The 27,300-nt window shown below is 46.5% G+C and overlaps 1 protein-coding gene across 1 annotated transcript; it reads left to right on the forward strand.

The window, feature by feature from the left end:
* The first annotated feature begins 843 nt into the window (after positions 1-843).
* Positions 844-21,619, forward strand: LOC101141990 (nuclear pore complex-interacting protein family member B8-like). The gene is made up of 9 exons (XM_063699381.1): positions 844-1,083; positions 1,325-1,482; positions 11,161-11,289; positions 14,896-14,995; positions 15,108-15,303; positions 18,269-18,370; positions 19,388-19,448; positions 19,558-19,593; positions 20,944-21,619. The coding sequence occupies exons 2-9, from the start codon at positions 1,363-1,365 to the stop codon at positions 21,472-21,474; spliced, it is 1,275 nt and encodes a 424-aa protein (XP_063555451.1). The 5' UTR covers positions 844-1,083; positions 1,325-1,362; the 3' UTR covers positions 21,475-21,619.
* The last annotated feature ends 5,681 nt before the right edge of the window (positions 21,620-27,300 follow it).

Here is a 27,300-nt window from a genome sequence, read left to right on the forward strand (position 1 = left end):
AACATTTGCACTAATGTTTCAGACACAGTTAGAGGTTTCCAAGAAATTTTGCGCTGGGGAGGCTGCTTGCTACAAGCTCCCAAAGCTCTGGGAGGACATAGTATTCATTCCTCCCTCAGCAGAAGCGGTGAGGCAAGAAGCGCTGGGGAGCACCCAGCCTTGGACTTTTAGCATAGTGTGTCAGGTCTTCATAGTTTGGGCCCAGGGCACAGAGAAGTCACAGCTCTCCGGCATCCTGTGACCTTTACCCTCTTTGCCAAGGGAAAATGTGGCCCACCAAAGCAAGAAACTTGAGGGCATGGGTCACCCCAGCCCTGGCATCTGCCCAGAGCCCGAGAAGGAAGGAACAATGATCCTCCAGCTACCTCATGGTGCTGGCACAGGTGACCACTGCCCTGGCATCACCCAGCTGTGTCCGGCAGCCTGAACCCCATCTGTGGGGATGTGAGGAGGAAAATACAAAAGTCCCTAGGTGAACACTGAGAAGGCAGATGCAGCAGAAACCTCCAGGCCAGAACTACCCAGTCTTGGACCTATGGTAGAGATAGAGCATAGCTGGCGATCATGTGTATTTACACTCTAAGGTCACCTGGTTGCACTATGGCCTCATCTGTGGCTCTGAAAATGAAGATTTGGAAGGAGATCATCACAGCTAATGTTTAACAAGCCCCTCCTGTGTGCCAAATCATTCACCCTTCACCACAACTGAATGAGCTAAGGATTCTCATTATATATAGTTTATGGAGAGGGAAGTGCAGACATAAAGAGGTGAATTATCTTACCCAGATCACACAGCTGATAAGTGGTGGAGGCAGAATAGAATCTAAGCAGTGTGGCTCCGGAGTCCACATGCATTGATTCGACAAGTGTTTATTGAGCACCTGCCACGGACAAGGCCTTGTGTGATTAAATAGGGTTATAATTAGTAATATAAAAATGAGAAATCACTAATGCTTTTTAGACTTAACATTTTCTTTTTTTGTAGGTTTCAGGCACAGAACTGTATATCCAATAATAGTGAAATGGATCCCACTAATTATGACAGAAATGATGATACATTTAAATGACTTGGATGTTTTATAGGTATGATCTCGTGAAACCTTGAGAGAAACTGAATGACAAATGAAACTATTGTTCCTGTTTCACACAGAAGAAAACTGAGGTTAAAAGGGGTAAAGTAACTTTGCATGGCATGAAGTAGAAATTCAAAGTACAGGAATTTGAACTTGGTTCTGTCCTTTTCTGAAGCCCTTGACCACTATAGACTCAAACATCACCTTGTTTTTCCACTCATTCAACACTTTTTTTTAAAATTATCTAATAGGTTGGCACTCATCATGAGCCCCTGTTCTCATTCTGCAAATGGTGAAGCTCTCTATTGTCCTGACCCCACAGTTCCTGTCCCATGACCAGGGCCAGCTCACCAAGGAGCTGCAGCAGCACGTAAAGTCAGTGACATGCCCATGCGAGTACCTGAGGAAGGTGAGTGAGTGCAGACAGATGGGGCCTGGTGCCCTTGAGCAGTTCTCGGGTCTCAGCTGCCACACATCTCATAGCGGGTGATGCTGGGGGAAGCTTACGCAGTCACAGTACTGGCTTCTTCCTCTTTTTCTTTCCATACAAGTGGCTTAGGGATGGGGTAGAGTAGTTGACTTATTTGGATGAAAACCACTATCTTCTGTCAGAAACTCAAAAGGAATCATTGCTGGCATGGTAACCTAAAGAAAAACAACCAGACAAGTGCCCAACGACACTTAAAAAGGTTATTTATTATCTTGCCAAGTTTAGGCTGGGCATGGTGACTCATGCCTGTAATCCCAGCATTTTGGGAGGCTGAGGCTGGTGGATCACCTGAGGCCAGGACTTCGAGACCAGCCTGACCAATATGGCAAAACCTCGTCCCTACTAAAAATACAAAAATTAGCCGGGCATGGTGGTGTGAGCCTGTAGTCCCAGCTACTCAGGAGGCTGAGACAGGAGAATTGCTTAGATTCAGGAGGTGGAGGTTTTAGTGGGCCGAGATCACGCCATTGCACTCCAGACTGTGTGACAGAGCGAGACTCTGTCAAAAGAAAAAAAAAAATTATCCTGCAAAATTTGAAAAGGAAATTCAAATCAACAGCTTCTAAACTACTTTTTAACATGACTCATAATAAGAAATACATTCTATAGTACATATGTATGTTCTATAATTTTGAATAAAAGAATTAACCACATCACATTTATTTTACAACATGTAATACATATTTTTTATTCTCCTTCATTTGTTTTGAATGCTCTGTGCAGTCTACAAAAAGTCCAATAGTAATAATTAAATTAGTCATTAAGTTGAACATTATCTTGTCTTTTAAAATGTTAATCTCAAAAATGATCTTTTATTTTTGAGATTTATATAGATACACACACACACACACACACACACACACACACATATATATATATAGAGAGAGAGACAGAGTTTCACTCTGTGGCCCAGGCTGGAGTGCAATGGCACAATCTTGGCTCTCTGCAACCTCCGTCTCCCGGGTTCAAGCAATTCCTCTGCCTCAGCCTCTGAGTAGCTGGGACTACAGGTGTGCGCCATCATGCCCAGCTAATTTTTGTATTCTTAGTAGAGATGGGGTTTCACCATATTGGCCAGGCTCGTGTCAACTCCTGACCTCGTAATCTGCCCACCATGGCCTCCCAAAGTGCTGGGACTATAGGTGTGAGCCGCTGCACCCGGTCCAAGATAAAATTATTTTAACAATATACTATGAAGAGAAAAACACTGGCTATGAAAGAATATGCATAGTTTTACCCTGTTTAAAAATAAAGATTGGAAGAATACATATGCAAATAAGTTTACTTTTATTTTTGGTAATACTTTACTGCATTGTCTGAATATTGACAATCAGTATGCATTATGAAGCTACATGGCTAACATTGAGTACTCACTGTGTGTGCCAGGCCCTGGGTTCAATGCTCTACATGCACTTATATTTCATTTAATTCTCTCTGCAACCTGAGATGGTATAGCCACCTCATTTTACAGAGTTGAAACTGAGGCTCAGAGACTGAAAATTAAGCCTGAGGTTACAGTCAATAAGAGGCAGAGCTGGAACTGAAACCTACGTGTGTCTGACCACCAGTTCATGTTCTGACGGCAGGGTAGTCTGCATTACAGAGTGTGGGGTAGATGGTGCATGCCTGCTAGGATGGGCTAGGTATCACTGTAGGTAACAAACAGCCCCAAACGATGGAAATGTACACCACTGAAGGCTCTTTTCCTGCCCATGCTGCACATCCTCCATGGCTCTCCTGTGCCCTGTGCCCCACATGCCCTCATCCTGCCACGAGAATAAAGGAGCAGCCTCCATATGGGAGCTGTCAGCTGCTCTAAGAGATGAAGGAGACGGTGGCCAGTCTCAATGGCTCCCAACTCTTTTGCCTCGAGGTGACACGCTTCACTTCCACTCACATCTCTTGGGTCAAAGCAAATCCCATGGGTACATCCACTTTCAAGTGGCCCAGGAGAGAACCTGAAATACTCGGTGGACTCCATTAAGGCCGTCATATGGTGTCAGCCTGCATGGGAGACTGTGGAGGGGCAGAGGAGGAGAGTGGGGAACTGATGGGAAATGACAGGAGGACTAAGTCACCGCAGATTTGCTTTATCCTCAGCCAGGTGGAGTTTGTCCCAGAGCTGCACAAAATCATCACCACATGATGAAACGGAGTAGACTTCAGAAAAAGCAGTTTGGTCAGATGTAATCAGCAGTGAACTCAGAATCAACTGAGTGACATTGAGTCAGTAAGTCTCTGACTGCCTCAGTTACCCCATATGATAGTTTTGAGGATGGGAACATTGAGAGAGTTGATTTGGAAGGATATCAAGAGTAAAAATTCCAACGTTTTAGTTCCTTTAAGTTAAATCCAGGCACTATTTTTCCTGCAAGTCTCCTGTTCCTTTCAGATTGCACAGGTGAGAGTGCTCAGATTAGGGCTGGAGGTTGTAAACTATTGCTCCCACACTGACAGTGCCCCCGTGTCGTGCATGTATTCTGTGCATTTTCCTATGCTAAACACTCTCCCAAAACATCGTGGGGCCTGATTCTTCCTCTTTGTTCCAATGGCCCTGGGTGACTCAAGTGCCCATTCAATGACCAGGACGCAGAGGTCTTAGAGAGATGCTCCATGAGGCCCCAGGTGTGAGCCTGTACCCTGCCGGAGCATGAGGCAAGGGACAGGGCATCGTCTGTGGGGATAGTGGGGGTAGTGGGGGTAGTGGTCAGCCAGGCTTGGTGACTCTACTTGCTCACCAGATGATCCTACACCTGCCACCTCTGATGGATCCACTGCCTCTGTTCCTGCCTGTACTGCTGATGCTCCAGTGGATAACTCAGCATCCCAGCCTAGGCCCAAAGCCACTGAAGATGGACCTGCCCCCTGGGGACCCAGGAGTCCTACCACTCAGCTGTCCCCAGGAGTGCCCAGACCCTCATTCTTATCCAGGACCTAGGAGCCCTACCCCTGGCCTTCCCTCATCAGCCGTAAATGATGATTTACTGCTGTTACCATCATCACTGCCTTCAGTGACCAAGGGCCTTCCAAGGGCCAGCTCTGGAATGAAAGATGCCCTTGGGAGGTGATGACACTCAGGTACACGGGTGCTCAACAGATTGCTTCCTCCTATCCTCAGACGGTCTTTGCATACATGCAGCCATTGGCACTCCCATTGTATGGAAGGAAACCAGCCCAGGGTCACACAGCTGGTCAGCAGCAACATAGCTGGTCTGAAATCTAAGGTGCCTGGCCATGCCTCCATGAGGGACCGCCTGCAAAGGAGGTTGATCCTGGCTTTGGGGAGCCTTTCCTGGGCTGCACGAATAACCTCCATTGTTCGAGACCCCAAACTCTGCTCACATCTTCCTTTCCCTGTCTCTGCTTGGGCTATGATCACGGTGACTCTAGCAACCCTTCATGGACATTATAGTACTCTCTGCCATTCACTTTTGGTCTAATCTGACTTCAACCCCCACTTACTTGGTCTCTCCTTTTACAACCAACACAACCGAAATCTAGGGCTTCTTTTTTTTTTTTGAGACAGAGACTCATTCCATTCTGTCACCCAGGCTGGAGTGCAATGGTACGATCTCAGCTCACTGCAACCTCCGCCTCCCGGGTTCAAGGGATTGTCCTGCCTCAGCCTCCTGAGTAGCTGGGATTACAGGCGTGTGCCACCATGCCTGGCTAATTTTTGTATTTTTAGTAGAGACGGGGTTTCACCATGTTGGTCAGGCTGGTCTCGAACTCCTAACCTTGTGATCCGCCTGCCTCAGCCTCCCAAAGTGCTGGGATTACAGGCGTGAGCCACCATGCCCAGCCAAATCTAGGGCTGGAACATGGCTGCAGCATATAAATAGAATTGAATTCCATAGTTTTGTTAACCCTGTTTTTTGTTTGTTTGTAGTTGTTGCTGTTTTTGAGACAGAGTCTCGCTCTGTCGCCCAGGCTGGAGTGCAGTGGTGCAATCTCGGCTCACTGCAGACTCTGCCTCCCGGGTTCAAACTATTCTCCTGCCTCAGCCTCCCAAGTAGGTGGGACTAAGGTGCCCACCACCATGCCCGGCTAATTTTTGTATTTTATTAGAGACAGGGTTTCACCATATTGGCCAGGCTGGTCTGGAACTCCTGACCTTGTGATCCGCCCACCTCGGCCTCCCAAAGTGCTGGGATTACAGGCGTGAGCCACCACACCCAGCCCCTGTTTTGTTTTTGTTTTGCTTGTTTCTTAGGGTTTTTTTTCTATTTATGGTAAAGGCATTGGCTTTCCATTTGTAGCATCAATAGAATATTTCCTGTTTACAATAACCTTATGTCATAGTAAATGGTAAAGGGATTTAAAGCAGTGGTTTTCAGCTGCCAGAGGCCTGAGTGAGTTTGGGCACACTCTGTGTGATCGGGCAGAAGGCCTGTGGGAAGTTTAGCTGAGGACAGGGCCAGGAAAGGTGATGGACAGTGGGGGTCTGTCCTGGTCACCAGGCCCCTGGGTCCTGCCCACCTGCTTGGAGCTCCCCACCCATCACACATGATGCTGCCAAGCCCTCTGAGTATTGTGGGCAAATACCTTAGGAGAGAGGCTGATGAACTTTGTTTCTTGAAATGCACAGATTCCTTGGACATCCCTGAGAGGTCAATCATGAAAGTCAACTTGGTTTTCTCCCCGTCATTTGGGTTCAGAATTTAAAGTCCACACACACAGGCAGTAAGATGATTATAGATAAGGACATCATCACTCAGTTTCGGATGTTAAAATGTCTAGGTGGGTTAGGGGTGATTTGAGATCACACAACCTTGTGCCACAAAGAGGAATTCCCAGGCCAGAGGGAGACATTTTATTGCCATGTTATGATCTTATCATTGAGTTGAAAGGCAATCTTGTTTCATTTTGGATTCTTATGTTTATGTTTTATAAGGGCACTTTGAATTTCCAAGCAAATAATAATTTTGAATTAGCTTTTAATCATTGACTTCTAGCACAGTTATATGATCAGAAACATGCTGTGTGATTTGATTGCTCTCAAATATATTGAGATTTGCTGGAACAAAATAAGTCAGGTTAATTTTTGTAAATGTACCATGCATGCTTAAAATGAATGTATCTACATTTGTTCCTGAGATACAGGTTGATGGACGGATGGCTACATGGATGTGATGGAGATGGTTTACTATCAGGACCTTCCGCATCCTGCTGATGTTTTGTTGCTTAGGATATGAATGGCTGAGCGGAGGCTGTAAAACTTGGCACTCTGCTTGGGTATGAGGTTCTTCCTGCCATCCTGCCATCATTTGTTTTTTATGTTTTGTTGCCAAAAGTGACCTTGAGGAACCCTGGGAGCTCAGGAAGGAAGGAGCGCCCAGAAGCAGGGACAGGGAGCTGGTTGGGGAGGACCAGAAATCAGGTTTGTGAAGGTTCCAGAGAGGACCTGTCCTTGGGAGGAGCGTGGGGGACTGAGATGGGGGAGGGGTCATTGGAATGATGCGGGCGCTACTTGGAGTGTCCATTGTGAGGCATCACCAGGGTCATCAGGGATTGGTGGAGAGGGAGTATAAAGCCCCAGGGTTGCTAAGGGAGGGCCCAGACCGAAGAAGGTTTGGTGGAAAGCAGAACCTTTGTCTCCCTCTAATTGCTCCTAAGCCTCACGCTCCCTTGCCCCGTGTGTTCTGTTGCTTCCCTGATCTTCTCCGTGACCTGTAGCTAAACCTTCCACCAGCGCTTGAGAACTTAATTTGAACCGGATCCTTTCCCAGACCCCTTTCTTCTTCTCCTCCTCCTCCTCCACCTCCTCCAGGTGCCCAACAGCCCCCTTCTCCTCCTTTCCCTTCCCTTACTTCCCCCTTCCCCTCCCCTTCCCCTCCCCTTCCCCTCCGCCTCCCCTCCCCCTCCCCTCCCCCTCCCCAAGTCAGATCCGGCCCCGGTCCCCGTCCCCTTCCCTCGCCCCTGCCCTAAGCCACCTCCACCTCTGTCCTGGCCGCCTCAGGGCGCCCTGAAAGGACCAGGACATGCGGGTGTGGTGGCTGTGCTTTTGGCTCCTCTTTTGGCTCCTGCTGGGATTTATCAGCCATCAGCCCACCCCTGTGAGTAGATGCTGGACCCTCGGGGTTTCTTCCTTTTTACTGGGCTGTGTCACGTGGCATGAAATTACACAGCTCAGGCCTGTAATCCCAGCACTTTAGGGGGCCGAGGTGGGCAGATCACTTGAGTCCAGGAGTTGAAGACTAGCCAGGGCATCATAGCGAAACCCCATCTCTACAAAAAATTCCAAAAAAGATTAGTCGGGCCTGGTGGTGCGTACCTGTTATCCCAGTTACTGGAGAGGCTGAGGTGGGAGGATCGCTTGGGCCCAGGAGCTGGACGTTGCAGTGAGCCGAGATGGCCCCGCTGCACTGTTGTCTCTAACAAACAAAATGGACCAAAACAAAGTGAAATGTCATTTGATTTGTGTCATCTGGTTTGATGACTTTTTTTTTTTTTTTTTTTTTTTTTTTTTTTTTTTTAGACAGAGTCTCACTCTGTCACCCAGGCTGGAGTGCAGTGGCAAGACCTCGGCTCACTGCAACCTCCGCTTCCGGGGTTCAAGCAGTTGTCCTGCCTCAGCCTTCTGAGTAGCTCAGATTACAACGCCTGGCTAATTTTTGTATTTTTAGTAGACCACCACGCCTGGCTAATTTTTGTATTTTTAGTAGAGACGGGGTTTCACCGTGTTCGCCAGGATAGTCTCCATCTCTTGACCTCGTGATCTGCCTGCCTCGGCCTCCCAGTGCTGGGATTACAGGCGTGAACCACTGCGCCTGGCCAAAATATATAACCTTAAGTGTAAGTTTACTAACTTTGGAAAGTACATACACCAGCATAAACCAACCCCCTTTCAAGATCTACATTATTTTATTTATTTATTTATTTTTTTGAGACAGTTTCTCCCTTGTTGCCCAGGCTGGAGTGCAATGGGGCAATATCAGCTCACCGCAACCTCTGCTTCCCAGGTTAGAGCGATTCTCCTGCCTCAGCCTCCCGAGTGGCTGGGATTACAGACATGTGCCACCACTCCCAGCTAATTTTGTATTTTTAGTAGAGATAGGGTTTCTCCATGTTGGTCAGGCTGGTTTTGAACTCCCGACCTCAGGTGATCCGCCCGCCTTGGCCTCCCAAAGTGTTGGGATTACAGGCGTGAACCACCGTGCCCAGCCAAGATCTACACTATTATGTCACCCCAGAAAGTGAACTCTCACTCTTCCCAGCCAGTCTCTTTCTTATCATAGGTTAGCTTGCTTATTCTGGAATTTTGCATATACAGATGCATGCCCTGCCATAGGTACTCTTTTGTGTCTGCTGTATTCTGCTCAACACCATGTTTCTGAAATCATTACCATTGTTGTATGGTTCTCTAACTCCATCGTTTCCATTTCAGACTCAGCATATGCTGAGTTCAACCTGTTGAAGGGCTATCTCTGTTTAATTCACCATCTTGAAAGAAACATTTAAAATTGAGATGTTTTCAAGAATATATAGTTAAATCCTGAGGAATCCATGTAGAAATGTTATCACAAGCTGTCTGAACTTACTCAGGGGAAGTCTTCGTCTTCACCCGCATAAGAGTCTAATGGAATTAATATCAACAATCTTAGAGAAATCCCACACTATTCATGCCATTTTCATGATCTCCACCTTGGTAATTTTTTTTTTTTTTTTTTTTTTTTTTTTTTTTTTTGAGACAGAGTCTCACTCTGTCACCCAGGCTGAAGTGCAGTGGTGCGATCTCGGCTCACTGCAACCTCTGCCTCCCAGGTTCAAGTGATTCTTCTGCCTCAGCCTCCCAAATAGCTGGAACTATAGGCGCGTGCCACCATGCCCTGCTAATTTTTTGTAATTTTAGTAGAGATGGGTTTCACCGTGTTAGCTAGGATGGTCTCAATCTCCTGATCTCGTGGTCCACCCACCTTGGCTTCCCAAAGTGCTGGGATTGCAGGTGTGAGCCACCATGCCCGGCCCACCTTGTTAATTTTTAAGCACTAAAATTTGATACTTATTTGTGAATGAAGTAATCTCTTCATTGTATTTTTTTTTTTTTTTACTTATGCTGAGCTTTAAATGACAAAGATTCATATAATCCAAGAGAGAAGTATTATTTAGAGGGATTCTTTTACCATGTGATATATAATAAATGCATCCAATGTTATACATCAATTTAAAAAACAAGTAAATAACTTTAAAGAAAAGATAACTACTGGCCAGGTGCAGTGGCTCACACCTGTATTCCCAGCACTTTGGGAGGCCGAGGCAGGTGGATCATGAGGTCAGGAGTTGGAGAGCAGCCTGGGCAAGATGGTGAAACTCTGTTTCTACTAAAAATACAAAAATTAGCCGAGTGCGGTGGCAGGTGCCTGTAATCCCAGTTACTCAGTAGCTGAGGCAGGAGAATCGCTTGAACCCAGGAGGCGGAGGTTGCAGTGAGCTGAGATCATGCCACTGCAATCTAGTCTGGGTGACAGAGCAAGACTTTGTCTCAAAACAAAAAGAAAAGATAATTACTTTATACTTAGCTTGTCTTACCCATGAGTGACAGGCTGCATGTGGCCCAGGACAGTTTTGAATGCAGTTCAACACAAATTTGTAAACTTTCTTAAAACATTAGGAGATTTTGGCCAGGTACAGTGGCTCATGCCTGTAATCCCAGCACTTTGGGAGGCTGAGGCGGGCAGATTACCTGAGGTCAGGAGTTCGAGATCACCCTGGCCAACATGGCAAAACCCCATCTCCACAAAAAATACAAAAATTTGCTGAGTGCATTGTCAGGCACCCGTACTCCCAGCTACTCAGGAGGCTGAGGCAGGAGAATCACTTGAACCTGAGAGGCAGAGGTTGCAGTGAGCCGAGAGCATGCCACTGCACTCCAGCCTGGGTGACAGAGTGAGACCCCATCTCAAAAACAAAACACCAAACAAAAACAAAAACAAAAAAATGGCTGGGCGCGGTGGCTCACACCTGTAATCCCAGCACTTTGGGAGGCTGAGGCAGGCAGATCGCCTGTCAGGAGTTCAAGGCCAGACTGGCCAACATGGTGAAACCTCATCTCTACTAAAAATACAAAAATTAGTCGGGCATGGTGGCAGAGACCCGTAATCTCAGCTACTCGGGAGGCTGAGGGAGGAGAATGGCTTGAGCCCAGGAGCTGGAGGTTGCAGTGAGCCGAGATTGCACCACTGCACTCCAGCCTGGGCGACTGAGTGGAGTGGAACTCTGTCTCCCAAAAAAAAAAAAAAGAGTTTTGTTTTTTTTTTAGATCATCAGCTATTGTTAGTGTTAGTGTATGTTATGTGTGGCTCAAGACAACTTTGCTTCTTTTAATATAGGCAGGGAAGTCAAAAGATTGGATATCCCTGCTTTATACCAAGAAAGACAACACCCCACATTTGCAATGCCTAAAAACACTACCAGCCATCTGAAAAACATGAGACTTCTAACTTCTGTTCTTTTTTGTAGCAGTGGAATCCCACGGTGATATCTGAGGGATGTGGTTACCTTTTGGAGGAGGTTGATGGTTTCTAAGGATGATTCTTTCTGAGTGAAATATTGTCGGTGTCATTGACCTTTTCATTATTTCAACTATTATTATTCCAGGTTATCAATACTCTGGCTGACCATCGTCATCGTGAGACTGACTTTGGTGGAAATCCTTGGATAATTATCATTATTGGGTTTCTGAGACGTTACACATTTACCATTCTCTTCTGCACAAATTACCTTTGTGTGAGTATACTAACTTTCTGTAGAGGTATACTTGTAATCACAAATAAGAATAAATTATATAAAACAATTCACGTTTCTGGACTTCATTATGAATATGTGGTTTTACCCAAAAAATCAGGGAAATGATTTATTAGCATAAGAATTATGAAAATATCTGCCATTTACATTATGAAAATTAAATAGGTCGGTGTTTGTTTAATAGAATGTCAACAGAGCTTTTGGTCAAAAATAAGTTTTTTTAACCTTTGTGCTATTTATCACAAATGGAGTATGAGGTTTCGTCACTTAAATAGGAAATTCTTTCTAAACTCTTCTGCTTTATAGTTCTATCGTATGGGTGGAAGGAAAGCTTCCAATCTCCTCTCTGAAGATTCACTGCAGAAATGAGCTGACAACAGACAGCTTAACAGGAAAAGAAAAACATAGAGCAGGCATAAACATGGGAACCAGCTGAAAAATGAGACTGCTAGAAGGGCCAGATGGTTGATGCTTAAAGAGCACCCTATTCTGAAGGGAGAGGGAGATAGATAGAGACGTAGGCCATTTAAAGGGGCAGCAAATGATTTTTAGGGTAAATGAAAGAGGCCAAGGAACAAACAATTGGCCTGAGACAAAGTTCCTCTGAGGTCATAGGGACGAGGTGACAAACTGCCGGAAGGTGAAGGGCAGAACTGCGCTGCGTCTCATGATGCAGAGAAAGCCCCAGAGAATCTCTTAGAATTGCCCTCCAAGAGAATCAATGAAAAGTGTGTCTGGGCAGGGTAATTTTGAATGACATCATTCAAAGTGCATGTTCCCACTTGCAACTGGAGAGAGATCAGTATGTCAAAAGTCTGTACTTGGTAAGAATTTGGCTGCTAAGTTGTGCCATAATTTGTCTTTTGAGCCTTTTTTCCTTTGGGTAAGTTGAGCTCTACATTTTCTCTTGCCATTCATGACAGTAAAAATGTGGTTGTCTGGGGGCTGAACCTCCTTCTGAACAATGATCCAAGATAAAAGTACTAATACCACAATGCTTTTTTATATTCAAGGGAAGAGGAAGTATGTTTCAGTTTTACCGCCTAGATAATTACACGTCATTTGGCACTGCCTTTCAAGATATGTAGAAAACAGAAAATATATGAGTTATGAAGATATCTAGGCAAATTTAACATTCTCTATGCCACTTAGTCCTGAACAGAGAATTTTCGGTATAAATTGGAGGAAGCTTTTTTTTTTTTTTTTTTTCTTTTCTCACCCCCGAGACAAGTCTCCCTCTGTTGCCCAGGCTGGAGTATAATGGTGTGATCTCGTCTCACTGCAACCTCCACCTCCTGGCTTCAAGCGATTCCCCTGCCTCAGCCTCTCAAGTAGCTGGGATTACAGGTGCCCACCACCATGCCCAGCAAATTTTGTATTTTTAGTAGAGTCGGGGTTTTACCATGTTGGCCAGGCTAGTCTCAAAACCCGACCTCAAATGATCCACCCGCCTCAGCCTCCCAAAGGGCTGGGATTACAAGTGTGAGCCACCGCGTGAGCCAAGGGAAGTTTTTAAATTTACCACTTTTTAACAATTCCATTCAGGAAAGTTCAGTTGAGCTGTTGGACTTGGACAACTTCGCACCTCTCATCTTTGTCCTTGTCATCTAGTCATCTATACCATTACCTCCTAAGCAGGGACATCATGGGTGCCATGAAGCATTCATGCGTGATGGCATTTCTTTGCTTGTCATTTCTTGATGTGTTTGACATTTCTCCTAGCTCCAAACTGGGCCAGCTACCTTTCCTATGAAATCTAGCGGTAGCTGTGGGATTGACGTGGTTGCACTTTTCATCTTTTTAGATTACCCATTGCTTCTCTCGAAATCCTAGTACATGATTTTTTTTTTTATCCTATGTGCAGAAATCAGGAAAAAACAAATTCTACAAAGAATTTGAAAGATATTATTTCAGGCCAGGTATGGTGGCTCATGCCTGTAATCCCAGCACTTTGGGAGGCTGAGGCAGGTGGATCACTTGAGGTCAGGAGTTCAAGACCAGATGGGCCAACATGGTGAAACCCCATCTCTACTAAAAAGACAAAAATTAGCCAGGCATGGTAGCAGGCACCTGTAATCCCAGCTACTTGGGAGGCCGAGGCACAAGAATCGCTTGAATCTGGGAGGTGGAGGTTGCCGTGAGCCAAGGTAGCGCCACTGCACTTCAGCATGGTTGAGAGTGACTCCATCTCAAGAAAAAAGTCATTTCAATGACTACCTCAGGAGATTCATAGGTATCTGACCCACATCTGAGATGGGATTTGCATTGCATTTTAGCTATGATGAGAACAAATATTTAATATCTTAGAAGATTAAAAGCATACTGTGATAATATGGAAATCTTGGTGGGAATTCAGTCATTAGTGAGAATGTTTTGCGTTAAGTTCAAACCAGCCTCAATGAAGCTGATGTGAGGGAACGGAAAGTGAACTCTGAGTAGAGCAGGGACAGAAGGAAGATGCTCCAGTGCAGATCAGGAAGGAGCAGGGGGTGAAATGTTACAAATTCTAGAACTCAGAGAGCTGAAGGTAATTACTTCCTTTTCAAGTTGTGAAACATGTTAACCTGTGGTAAAATACTTAAAAGATGATAATTACCATCTAACCGTGTTGAAGTGTACAGTTCAGGTGTGTGAAGTATATTCATGTCATTTTTTTTTTTTTTTTTGAGACAGAGTCTCACTCTGTCACCAGGCTGGAGTGCAGTGGTGGGATGTTGGCTCACTGCAACCTCTGCCTCCTGGGTTCAAGCAGTTCTCCTGCCTCAGCCTCCCGAGTAGCTGGGACTACAGGCGTGCATCACCATGCTCAGCTAATTTTTGTATTTTTAGTAGAGATGGGGTTTCACCATGTTGCCCAGGATGGTCTCCATCTCTTGACCTTGTGATTCACCCGCCTTGGCCTCCCAAAGTGCTGGGATTACAGGCGTGAGCTACCGCACCTGGCCTATTTTTTTTTTTTTTTTTTTTGAGACAGAGTTTCAATTTTGTTGCCCAGGTTGGAGTGCAATGGCACAATCTCAACTCACCACAACCTTTTCCTGCTGGGTTCAAGTGATTCTCCTGCCTCAGCCTCCCGACTAGCTGGGATTACAGGCATACACCACCATGCCTGGCTAATTTTGTATTTTTAGCAGAGACAGCGTTTCTCCATGTTGGTGAGGCTGGTCTCAAACTCCCGACCTCAGGTGATCCGCCTGCCTCGGCCTCCCAAAGTGCTGGGATTACAGGAGTGAGCCACCGTGCCAGCCTCATGTCATTCTTGTGTGTGTGTGTGTGTGTGTGTGTGACAGAGTCTCATTCTGTCGCTCAGGCCGGAGTGCAGTGGTGTGATCTCGGCTCACTGCAACCTCCGCCTCCGAGCTTCAAACGGTTCTCTGTCTCAGCCTCCCGAGTAGCTCGGATTACAGGCGCCTGCTGCCATGCCTGGCTAATTTTTGTATTTTTAGTAGAGACGGGGTTTCACCATCTTGGCCAGGCTGGTCTTGAACTCCTGACCCCATGATCCACCTGCCTCGGCCTCCCAAAGTACTGGGATTATATGCATGAGCTACCGTGCCCAGCCGTCATTCTTATATTATTATTTCCTAGGTGTCTTTCCTGAAGACTATCTTCCAGTCTCGAAATGGACATGATGGATCCACGGATGTACAGCAGAGAGCCTGGAGGTCCAACCGCAGTAGACAGGAAGGTATGGCTCTGTTGGTGTCCCCATAGTGTGGAAATGAGTTTGCCCTGGAAAGGGAAAGAACAGCTTCTTGACCTCAGGTTTCTCACCTTCTCCTCTCCTCACTCTCACCAAGGGCTGAGGTCCATTTGTATGCACACAAAGAAAAGAGTTTCTTCCTTTCCAGGAAATAAAAGTGGCCTGAAAGACCTTGTGACTTTACGGAGATATGCGGAAACAAAAGTTAGAGCTAAAATCCGTAACATGAAGGTGACAACGAAAATCAACCATCGTGACAAAATCAATGGAAAGAGGAAGACCGCCAAAAAACAGTAAGATGTGCCTTGACACAAATACTGTTGTATGAACCATGTGCCAATCAAAGTAGACAACTGTAAAGTCCTTGAGAATATTTTCCACAATATTTGTGGCAAATTCAGTGGGCTCAAAATTGAGTTTGTCCTTTCTTCTTCATTAGTTTAAGCTGTATAATTCCTTTCCCTTCCTACATTCTTGTTTGTAATTTTTTCGGGGGAAGAGGAGTTGCTAGTACTGGCATTGGTTTTCCTTTCTCTCTCTCTCTTTTTTTTTTTCCTGAGATGGAGCTTTGCTCTTGTTGCCCAGGCTGTAGTGCAATGGCACAATCTCAGCTCACTGCCTTTTGGGTTCAAGCAATTCTCCTGCCTCAGCCTCCCAAGTAGCTGGGATTACAGGTGCCCACCACCACGCCCAGCTAATTTTTGTATTTTTACTAGAGATGGGGTTTCACCATGTTGTCCAGGCAGGTCTCGAACTTCTGACCTCAGGTAATCCACCCACCTCAGCCTCCCAAAGTGTTGGGATTAGAGGTGTGAGCCACCACACCCAGCCTTTTTTTTTTTTTTTTTTAATTTTGAGATAGAGTCTCGCTCTGTCACCCAGGCTGGAGTGTTATGGTGCAATCTTGGCTCACTGCAACCTCTGCCTCCCAGTTTGAAGCAATTCTGCCTCAGCTTCCTGAGTAGCTTGGATTACAGGTGTGTGCCACCACATTCGGCCAATTTTTTTTTTTTTTTTTTTTTGAGACAGAGTCTCACTCTGTCACCCAGGCTACAGTGCAGTGGCATGATCTTGGCTCACTGCAACCTCCGCCTCCCAGGTTCAAGCTATTCTTATCCCTCAGCCTCTTGAGTAGCTGGGACTACAGGCATATGCCACCATGCCCGGATAATTTTTGTATTTTTACTAGAGGCGGGGTTTCACCATATTGGCCAAGCTGGTCTAGAACTCCTGACATCATGATCCGCACACCTCGGCCTCCCAATGTGCTGGGATTACAGGCGTGAGCCACCGTGCCCAGCCCAATTTTTGTATTTTTAGTAGAGACAGGGGTTCACCATGTTGGCCAGGCTAGTCTTGAACTCCTGACCTCAGGTGATCTGCCTACCTCAGCCTCCCAGTGTGAGCCACCGCACCCAGCCTGGATTGTTGAATTCAATGCTTGGGTCACCTCCAGATTCATTTTCACAGTCTTTCATGTTTTGGTCATATTACATTGTATTTTGCTGCCATATGACTGATCTCTTTTTGTTAAATGTGAGATACTTGTTAAAAAATATTTAGCAATGAATTGAGGCCTAGTGGCATGTTATCTTGCTGCAGAAAAGATGGGAGTCTACTTCCTGGGGATGGTCAGGGGTCCTCCATACAGGCTGCAATGGAGGTCGTCAGTGCAGGCTCAGTCCCTACAAAGGCCAGGGTATTTCCTGTCCACCTCTATTCTGATGTGTGACTCTTCTGGGTCTCAGCCAGAGCCAGTGGACTTCAGTATGGGTCGCTTTCATTGGCAGACCCTCAATCCACTTGTTTTCCATCTAATCCCATGCGTGTGTGCAAAAGCTGCTCTGCTTCTTTGCATCTCAGTAGTTCCTTCTGGAATTCAGCAATGAAACTCAGGGAAATGGGTTCCAAATGGGAGGCTGACTTTCGTCCTGGGTTTCCTTCTTCTCCATCTTCACCTCATGTCTGTTTACTGCCATGTTAGCAATTTGATGTATTCAATCACGGGTTTTATATTCTGTTTGGTGTCCCCCATTGTTCTCATCGGAGATCAGAAGCTTCAGATGCACTTATGTCAACTCAAGAATAGAATGCTTCCTTAGCTTCCCTCCAGAGTCAGGTTTTGTGTTTCTAGTTTCCAAGTGCACAGCAGGAGTAGTGATGTCCTACTGGCTTCTCATTTGCATTAAACTGTGAGCTTCTTTAGCGTGGGGACAGGACCCTGTTCCCATTGCATTCTCAGCACCTCACCACACACTCCTTGTTGGAGGCCACTCCAGACAGCATGTGCTGAAGGATGCCCTGTGGTCAGAAACAAGTTCATTAACTTTCTCTTTGAAGTATTTTTGTCCCTGCTTCCTAGCGTTCTGGGAATTTTACACATCCTTCCTATAAAACCAAGTATCAGGTGAGATCCTTAGGATCAGGACCATGAATCAAGTGGTGTGAGGGCAACACAGCAAACTTACCCTTTTTAGGCCATTTCCTTTTTCTGCCCTCAATCTCTGTGAACTGAACCTTGTTAAAGTCAGTCAACACCAGGGTGGATGGTTTGCAGTTGTCACCTATTTTCAGGACATAACACCCTGAGTTAGGAGCCATTCCGATCATTTCTAATTCAATAGATGCGCCCAGCATTCAGATTGCCTTTTCTCTCAACCAGGATCTTTAAAGTCGATGAGAAGAGTTCCAGTCCTGAATCACGGCAAAGTGCAATAGTGAACTGTGGGGTTAATGACACCGTATTCTGGAAGGATCTCTCTATGGCTGATGGTCTCAGTTCTGGCATCAGCCTCTGACTGAGAATCAGGTCTCACACAGGAGGAGTCAGATGAGGAGCAATCCTCTGCTTCCGATGGAGTTAGTTGTGATGAGTTGGTGAGGTCTGGTTTTTCACACTGAACTAAAATGATCTTTCGCTGTGTCAAGCACAAGACTGACCCCAGAGACACACATAGTGCACCTCATAGAAGCTTTTAATAGTCTTTATGTTTACTAAAGAATAGGACTAACTGTGGAACTATGAAGCTGAGCTGGAAATGACAGGTGACTTGCCAGCAGGCCAGAGTGTGATTTTTTTTTTTGTCCCTCAATGGGAGGTGTCCCTTCTCCCTTCAGTTGTGAGAATCAGTTGGTTCATTTATGGGAAGGTTGCAGGGGGGATCTTTGAATCACAGCCTTCAGATGCCAGAAGGGCAGAGGGAATCCCACACGGGCTGGTGGATCATGTGTGTGCATTTCTCTCCCTTCTAACCTGAGGAAACTAAGCATGAAAGAATGTGAGCATGCAGAAAAGGAGAGGCAGGTATCAGAGGCAGAGGAAAATGGGAAACTGGATATGAAAGAAATACACACCTACAAGTGAGTTCAGAAACTGAACCCCATCATCTTGGGAAACGCCCATTGGAGTGTTGTTTTTAACCTTTGTACAATGTTTAGACCCAGTAAATGCAGAAATAGAAACAAATGGTCAGAAGACATATCGTGAGAGAGAGAGAGAGTTCACAAAACAGAAAACAAAGTACCTTAATATTTACCAGTGACCAAAAGATGTGAAGCAGCAAAACGTCTCCTGACCCCACTGCCAGCTGGATTGTGTGGAAACTCGGTTCATACCAGCCATTCTAGGGGTGGGGTGAGTTGTTGTCATCCTTAGGAAAGTGTGCTGTTGTAGGATCAACCACATCCTTCAAAAGGACTATGCCTGTTTATAAGCCCAGCTGTTTCTGCCCTGTGAAACATGGTAAGGATATTAATACAAACAGAATACAGCTTTATGATAAAAGATGCTCAATGAAGGATGAATTAGGGATATACTGAGAATGGGGAAGGAAACTATCATCTCAGAAGTCAGCAGGCAGTAAGCAAGAGGAGGAATCAATATAGCAACAGTTTGGATCAGACCGTACAGTTTTTTTGTTTTCGTTTTTGTTTTTGTTTTTCTGAGATGGAGTCTCGCTGTGTCACCCAGGCTGGAGTGCAATGACGTGATCTTGGCTCACTGCAACCTCCGCCTCCCAGGTTCAAGTGATTCCCCTGCCTCAGCCTCCTGAGTAGCTGGGATTACAGGTGCCTGTCACCACGCCCGGCTAATCTTTTGTATTTTTAGTAGAGACGGGGTTTCACCGTATTAGCCAGGATGGTCTCAATCTCCTGCCCTCGTGATCCATCCGCCTCGCCCTCCCAGAGTGCTGGGACTACAGGCATCAGCCACCGCGACCGGCTCAGACTGTACTTTTATAGCCATCTGAAATACGTTTTCTAGGTAGAGATAGATTGTGTAAGGGTACAGTTGTGAGGATAACAGAAACATGGCAGATTATTTAAAATCATCCTGAAAGTGGTGCTTTATCTGATGAAAGTGATTGTAATCCATAGGAAAATGTTTCAACGTGCGCAAGAGTTGCGGCAGCGGGCAAAGGACCACCACAAATGCAAAGTAAGGAGCTTCCTCCCCGCAGTTGCGGGATAGTTCAGTGCTGATGCAGATGATGCCACGGCCCTTAGACTCTCTCAACATTCAATTTCTCATGTGTTGGCTTTTTCAGATCCCCCCTTCTGCAAGAAAGCCTCTTTGCAACCGGGTAAGTTTGTTTGTTTTCCTTGCTTTTGGACATAGTCTGCCAGGTCAGGACATGGATACATTTTTCTCCCTACAGCTCTGTGCTCAAGCCCTGCAGAGGGAGATGGCAGAGAGAAAGGCTGCCTACAAGCATCACAGTCTCATCCCTGTTGGCAACCATGTTGTGCAAAAACACCTTCATCCCCACCCAGTGGGGCCCCTGATCTAATATTCAAAGTGTCAGAGGTTCCATATTTGTAATAGCAAATGGGCCCTGACTGTAAATTAGTGAAGAGTGAATGTAACTTATTACCCACAGGGACAATTCCAAATGAAGGCCTTAAATGATGCTCAGCTAAGCTGGTTCTTGTGTGGCCTCTGTACCTTCAAAAGCTGCCGAGTCCTATGATTACATGTGATGGGACTCGTACACTTGAAGTGAAACATAGTTTTAAAACTTGCTTTGTTTAGAATTCCCACCTCATTTTTCCATGGACAAAAGTATTCTTTATGTCCTAGTGCACTTACAATTTGGTATTACCTGGGAGTGAAAAGAAATGTTACAGCCATGCCTAACTGACTTGTTGAGGTAAGATTGTTCTGTCAGAAAACCCTCTCCCAGTTCCCCTGCAGCTCTTCAGGAATCCACATCTCTCCAGAGCTCTTTGTTCTCATGGGTGGCACCTCCAGAGTGAAGAAGATCCTTTGTCAAGAAGGGAAACAGAGGGGAAATGAGAGGGTCCTGCAGGCAGAGCTGGAATCAACTTCCACTCTGCCTCTTGCAAGCTGTGTGACCCTGGGCACAATTTCTCCTTCCTCTGGAAACCTCTGTTTTCTTAGATTTGGAGCAGGGTGGTCACACTGACCTTGCAGAGTTCTGAGAATCAGAGACAGAACATAAAAGGCCTGGAAAACATTCTCCAAAAGGAAGCTGCAACATGTGTGGACAATGGGCTTTTCATGCCTCTCTTACTGTCTGTTGACCTGGTGCAAGAAACATGCTCTGGTGATGGCTGTGAGGGAGGAATGAGGATAGACATAGACACTCCTGTGTCTCAAACATGCTTCTTTATTACTCTGTTATGACTCTGTCTTCCCTGGGGCAGGACCCCAGCCTGCCTACATTTGCAGACAGACACAGTGGCATGTGGAGACAACAGTGTGTCCCAATGACTTTTCTTTACTCCCCAGCTGTCAGCAGTACTCAGTGGAAGGGTGATATTATGACACTGATACTGCTATTTTGAAACCTGGAGGATGGAAAGGTGCAAAAATCTATCACCAGCAACAGAAGGTGCAGACCGTGTTGGTGGCGGTAATTTTGTCCGTCAAATGAATATGTGTGAAAACATTCCCTTCTTCGGCCCTACAGGTCAGAATGGCAGCAGCGGAGCATCGTCATTCTTCAGGATTGCCCTACTGGCCCTACCTCACAGCTGAAACTTTAAAAAACAGGATGGGCTGCCAGCCACCTCCTCCAACTCAACAACATTCTATAACTGATAACTCCCTGAGCCTCAAGACACCTCCCGAATGTCTCCTTTGTCCCCTTCCACCCTCAGTGGATGATAATATCAAGGAGTGTCCTTTTGCTCCTCTTCCACCCTCTCCTCTTCCACCCTCAGTGGATGATAATCTCAAGGAGTGTCTCCTTGTCCCTCTTCCACCCTCTCCTCTTCCACCCTCAGTGGATGATAATATCAAGGAGTGTCCTTTTGCTCCTCTTCCACCCTCTCCTCTTCCACCCTCAGTGGATGATAATCTCAAGGAGTGTCTCCTTGTCCCTCTTCCACCCTCTCCTCTTCCACCCTCAGTGGATGATAATCTCAAGACTCCTCCCTTAGCTACTCAGGAGGCTGAAGCGGAAAAAACCATCCAAACCCAAGAGGTGGAGGGTGGATGAGGTGGAGCAATCACCCAAGCCCAACAGGCAGAGGGAGGCCGAGGCACAACAATTACCCAAACCCCAGAGGCAGAGGTTGAGTAAGCTGAGAACACGCCATTGCACTCAAGCCTGGGCAATAAGAATAAATCCGTGGGTCGAAAAAAAGAAAAAAATCAAAAAATAAAACAAAACCCACACTCCAAAAACAAACTAACAAAGAATAAATAAATAATATAAAAATAAAATAAATACTGCAGTCCTTATGTTATTGCTCTGTTTCAATATCTGGTATGATTGCCTGAGGGACCTGAGGTTTTTAATTGTAGGGTTTTTTTTTTAATCTTTAGAAGTGGTTGGTTATGTAAAATATTATTATTATTATTATTATTATTATTATTATTATTATTATTATTATTATTTTTTGAGACTGGGTTTTGCTCTGTCACCCAGGCTGGAGTGCAGTGGCTCGATCACAGCTCACTGCAGCCTCAACCTCCTGGGCTTCAAGCAATCCTCCTGCCTCAGCCTCCCAAGTAGCTGGGATCACAGATGTGTGCCACCACGCCTGGCCAATGTTAAAAAATCCTTTAACTTTTTTGTAGAGATGCACTCCTGGACTCAAGCGATCCTCCTACTGGTCCCGACCACCAGCCTCTTTCTGATAAACATTTACACTGTTTATTATCTGATGCCATTTCTATCTTCTTCCTTGTCCAGACATCAAAGAATTAGGTATCTTCAGGGTTTTCTTTTTTAAGTCCTCATTGTTAAAGATCACTCACATTAGGGCCAGACACCACGACTCATGCCTGTAATCCCAGCACTTTGGGAGGCCAAGGCGGGCAGAGCACTTGAGGTGGGGAGTTTGAGACCAGCCCGGCCAACTTGGTGAAACCCCACCTCTACTGAAAAAAATTCAAAAATTAGCTGGGCGTGATGGTGCATGCCTGTAGTCCCAGCCACTTGGGAGGCTGAGGCATGAGAATCGCTTGAACCCAGGAGGCAGAGGTTGTAGTGAGCCAAGATCACATCAGCACACTCTAGCCTGGGTGACAGAGCGAGACTCTGACTCAAAAAATAAATAAAATAAATATCACTTACATTAGATATACCCAAGAGGTGGTCTATAGAGACTTGGAAGCAGTGGTTATTGCAACAGGGGCACGGAAGTCATCTGGCTATGCCAGGGTGCTCAGGGGATACTCGGGGTGGGTGGCATGGTGCTGCTGGGCTCTCACCACACAGGACGCTCTGATTGACACACTGCCAGGAGTAGCGCTCTGTCTTGGGGCTGCAGCCGGCCTCCTCAGCTCGAGTGTAACAACAGTCGTGACCATGGCAGCACCTGCGGATGTCACATGGGCAGGACAGCTGGTGGGTGAAGCTCTCTCCTGGCCCTCCTCTCTTGCCAGGACCATGGGTGACTGAAGACCCCCAGGGAGGCACAGCATCCTCTTATCTAAATTTTTTTTTTTTTTTTTTAAGAGACAGGGTCTTTCTCTGTCGCCCAGGCTGGACTGCAGAGGCACAATCATAGCTCACGGCAGCCTTGAACTCCTGGGCTCAAGCGATCCTCCCACTTCAGTGTCCCAAGTAGCTGAGACTACAGGCACACGCCAGCATGCCCGGCTGGTTTTTTAATTTGTATTTCCTTTGAGACAGCGTATCTCTCTGTCGCTCAGGCTGGAGTGCAATGGCTCAATCAGCTCACTTTAGCCTTGAACTCCCGGGCTCAAGTGATACTGCCACCTCAACCTCCCAAGTATGCTGCTACAGGAACACAAACTCCTTTTTTGAATTTTTTGTGGATATGGGGTCTCACTATGTTGCCTAGGCTGGTCTCGAACTCCCAGGCTCCAGCAGTCCTCCTACCTCAGCCTCCCCAAATGCTGGGATTACAGGTGGGAGCTACTGTACGCCTGGCCTTATCTAAGCTGTTTCCCTGAAAATGCCCGTCTTGGGTAATGATTCCATTGGCCCCACCATGCCCTGTCCTGCCTTTCTGGCTGTGCCCAAGCTTGGTCCCTGCCTGCCTGCCTGCCTGCCTGCCTGCCTCACTCTCTGGGTCTCGAGCTCCTGTGACACATGACTCCTCTCTCTTCCTGGAGTGATCCAAGCCATGCCACTTCCTGACTTTGCCCACACTGTACCCTCTGCCTGGGGCAACTTCATGTCTGCCCATTGACCCTTAGGCCTCAGCCCAGGCACAAGCCCCTGCCTCCGGAGGTCATCCAGGCCTCACCAGGCTACACCCTCTCGTAAAATTGGATTCCCTCCCTTCAGGGCAGGTTTATAATGAAATCCCCCTCAGAGGCCAGGTGCGGTGACACCCATCTGTAATCCCAGCACTTTGGGAGGCTGAGTTGGGAGGATCACTTGAGGCCAGGGGGTCGAGACCAGCCTGGGCAACATAAGAGAGACTCTTGTCTCTCTTGTCTCTATAACAAATTTAAAAATTAGCTCACCAGGCCAGGCTCAGTGGCTCATGCCTGTAATCCCAACACTTTGAGAGGCCGAGGCAGGTGGATCACGAGGTCAGGAGTTCGAGAGCAGCCTGACCAACACGGTGAAACCCTGTCTCTACTAAACATACAAAATTAGCCAGGCATGGTGGCACGCACCTGTAATCCCAGCTACTCGGGAGGCTGAGGTAGGAGAATTGCTTGAACCCGGGAGGTGGAGGTTGCGGTGAGCCAAGATCACACCATTGCAGTCCAGCCTGAGCAACAGAGCAAGACTCTGTCTCGAGAGAATAAAAACACACAAAAAATTAACTCGCCAGGATGGCACATGCCTATAGTCCTAGCTACTTGGGAGGCTGAGGTGGGAGGATTCCCTTCAGCCCAGGAGTTTGAGGCTGCAGTGAGCCACTGTGATTGTGCCACTGCACTCTAACCTGGGCAAAAGTGAGACCCCAGGCTAGAGTGCATGATTTTGGGTCACTGCAACCTCCACCTCCCAGGTTCAAGTGATTCTCCTGCCTCAGCCTCTTGAGTAGCTGGGACTACAGGCATGTGCCACCATGCCTGGGTAATTTTTGTATTTTTAGTAGAGACAGGGTTTAGCAGAGACCATGGTGAAACCCCATCTCTATTAAACAAATCTCTACTAACCCCATCTCTACAAAAAACAGCTGGGCGTGGTAGTGCACACCTGTAATTCCAGCTACTTGGGAGACTGAGGCACGAGAATCATTTGCATCTTGGAGGCAGAGTTTGCAGTGAGCTGAGATCGCACCACTGCACTCCAGCCGGGATGACAGAGCAAGACCCTGTCTCAAAAAAAAAAGAAAAAGGAAAAAACAACAGCAACAACAAAAAAACCTCTGTGTCAATCACAGCCTTCGAGCTAGGGGAGAGGCGGCCGAATTCTGCCCTCTGCTAATGAGCTATAGCTTTGTGGAAATGGGCGAGTGGCATGCCCTTGTGAGCCTCAGGGCCCCATCTGTAAAATGGGCATAACTGTCATGCCCGTCTTTAAGAACAGCCTTGGGGGTAAATGAGTGGAACTCATGGAAAGATCTCAGCCCACAACCTTCCACAGAACAGGCGCTTCTCACATAGTAAGTAGCAGGAGTGCAGAGGCTGCAGGCATGAATCCAGCCAGACTGCCTGGGTTCAAGTCCCAGCTCCCACGTCTTGGTAACTAAGTGGCCTCAGACAAGTTACTTAGTATTTCTTCTTTTTTTTTTTTTCAGATGGAGTTTTGCTCTGTCACCCAGGCTGGAGTGCAGTGGTGTGATCTCGGCTCACTGCAACCTCCGCCTCCGGGGTTCAAGCAATTCTCCTGCCTCAGCTTCCTGAGTAGCTGGAATTACAGGCACCTGCCACCACACCCAGCTAATTTTTGTATTTTTAGTAGAGACAGGGTTTCACCATGTTGGCCAGGATGGTCTCGAACTCCTGACCTCGTGATCTGCCTGCCTTAGCCTCCCAAAGTACTGGGATTATAGGCGTGAGCCACCGCACCTGGACAGGTTACTTAATATTTCTGTGCCTTGGTTTCTTCATCTGTGAAATGGGATTGTTGTGAGAACGCAAAGGGATTCCCAGGGCAGTTCCTAGTGCATAGTCTGGATGCCTTTGTGTGCGTGTGTGTGTGCATGTGTGTGTGTGTTTAATATAGAGACAGGGTCTCACTATGTTGCCTAGGCTGGTTTCAAACTCCTGGGCTCCAGTGATCCTCCTGCTTCCACCCAAAGTGGTGGGATAACAGGTGTGAGTCACCACACCTGGTCACTTTATATTATTTTTTTCTTTTGAGACAGGGTCTCGCACTGTTGCCCAGGTTGGAATGCAGTGGTGCAATCTCAACTCACTGCAAACTCCACCTCCAGGGTTCAAGTGATTCTCCTGCATCAGCCTCTTGAGTAGCTGGTACTATAGTCACCCGGCTCCTTGCCCAGCTAATTTTTGTATTTTTAGTAGAGATGCGGTTTAGTGATTCTCCTGCATCAGCCTCTTGAGTAGCTGGTACTATAATCACTTAGCTCCTTGCCCAGCTAATTTTTGTATTGTTAGTAGAGATGCGGTTTCCTTTTTTTTTTTTTTTTTTTTTGAGATGGAGTTTCACTCTTGTTGCCTAGGCTGGAGTGCAGTGGTGCGATCTCGGTTCACCACAGCCTCCGCCTCCTGGGTTCAAACGATTCTCCTCCTTAGCCTCCCGAGTAGCTGGGATTACAGGCATGCACCACCGCACCTGGCTAATTTTGTATTTTTAGTAGAGACGGGGTTTCCCCATGTTGGTCAGGCTAGTCTCGAACTCCTGACGTCAGGTGATCTGCCTTCCTCGGCCTCCCAAAGTGCTGGGATTACAGGCATGAGCCAGCATGCCAGGCTGGCCCTTTTTTTTTTTTTTTTAAATCACTTAACATATATCTTGGAGAACTTTCCATTTTGGGAGTTAAAGAGATTTGTTTGTTTGTTTGTTCTGAGACAGGGTCTCCCTCTGTGGCCCAGGCTGGAGCTGGACCTTGGCTCAGTCCAACTTCCACCCCCCAGGCTCAAGCAATCCTCCCACTTCAGCCTTCCAAGTAGCTGGGTCTATGGGCACATGCCACCACATCCCGCTACTTTTTATAGTTTTTGTAGAGATAGGATTTTACCATGTTGCTCGGGCTGGTCTTGAACTCCTGAGCTCAAGTGATCCACCTGCTTCAGCCTCCCAAAGTACTGGGATTACAGGCATGAGCCATCTTGCCCAGCCTGTTTTTTATTTAATATCTACTAAGTGCCAACTACCATAGAGGACATAAAGATGATTCAGTCTCTGCAGAAGTCATTTTCTTTCTCTCTCTTTCCTGTAGTACAGCACAAAATTAATGGACTAAATAGTCTGTCACTAGATAAACAAGCCCTAAGTAATCAGGCACTTGCTGCAGTTTTTACAAAGTTTAAAAAGCCATATGAAACACAGTATACTCCAAGTAATAAGAGGCAAAATATGCGAAGTGTTACTGCTGGGGAATTTACGGACTATTCTTTTCCACAATATATCTGCTGTGGTCTAAATGTGTTCCCCAAGATTCATATGTTAAAACTTAACCACCAGTCTGGTAGTATTAAGAGGTGGGGCATCATTAAGTCATGAGGGCATGGGATTAGTAACCTCATAAAAAGGTTGGCGGGAATGAGCTAGGCCCTTTCATTGCCCTTACATCCCTCTGTCACTTGAAGACACAGCACTGGTCCCCCCGGGGAGGACATAGCAGCAAGGTGCCGTATTGGAAATGGCCACCATGCCCTCACCAGATACCAACCTGCTGGCGACTTAATCTTGGCCTTCCTAGCCTCCAGAACTGTGAGAAAGAAATTTCTGGGTTTTGTTTGTTTGTTTGTATGAGAC

Source organism: Gorilla gorilla, chromosome 17 (assembly GCF_029281585.2).
Source record: "Gorilla gorilla gorilla isolate KB3781 chromosome 17, NHGRI_mGorGor1-v2.1_pri, whole genome shotgun sequence".
NCBI lineage: Eukaryota > Metazoa > Chordata > Mammalia > Primates > Hominidae > Gorilla > Gorilla gorilla.

Bases quoted from the DNA above. Each gene is read 5' to 3' on its own strand.
- LOC101141990 (XM_063699381.1), top strand. From the start codon at position 1,363: ATGGTGAAGCTCTCTATTGTCCTGACCCCACAGTTCCTGTCCCATGAC. The intron at 18,371-19,387 runs GTGAGTTCAGAA...TGTAATCCATAG, and splicing joins AAAGAAATACACACCTACAA to GAAAATGTTTCAACGTGCGC. The intron at 19,449-19,557 runs GTAAGGAGCTTC...TGGCTTTTTCAG, and splicing joins AGGACCACCACAAATGCAAA to ATCCCCCCTTCTGCAAGAAA.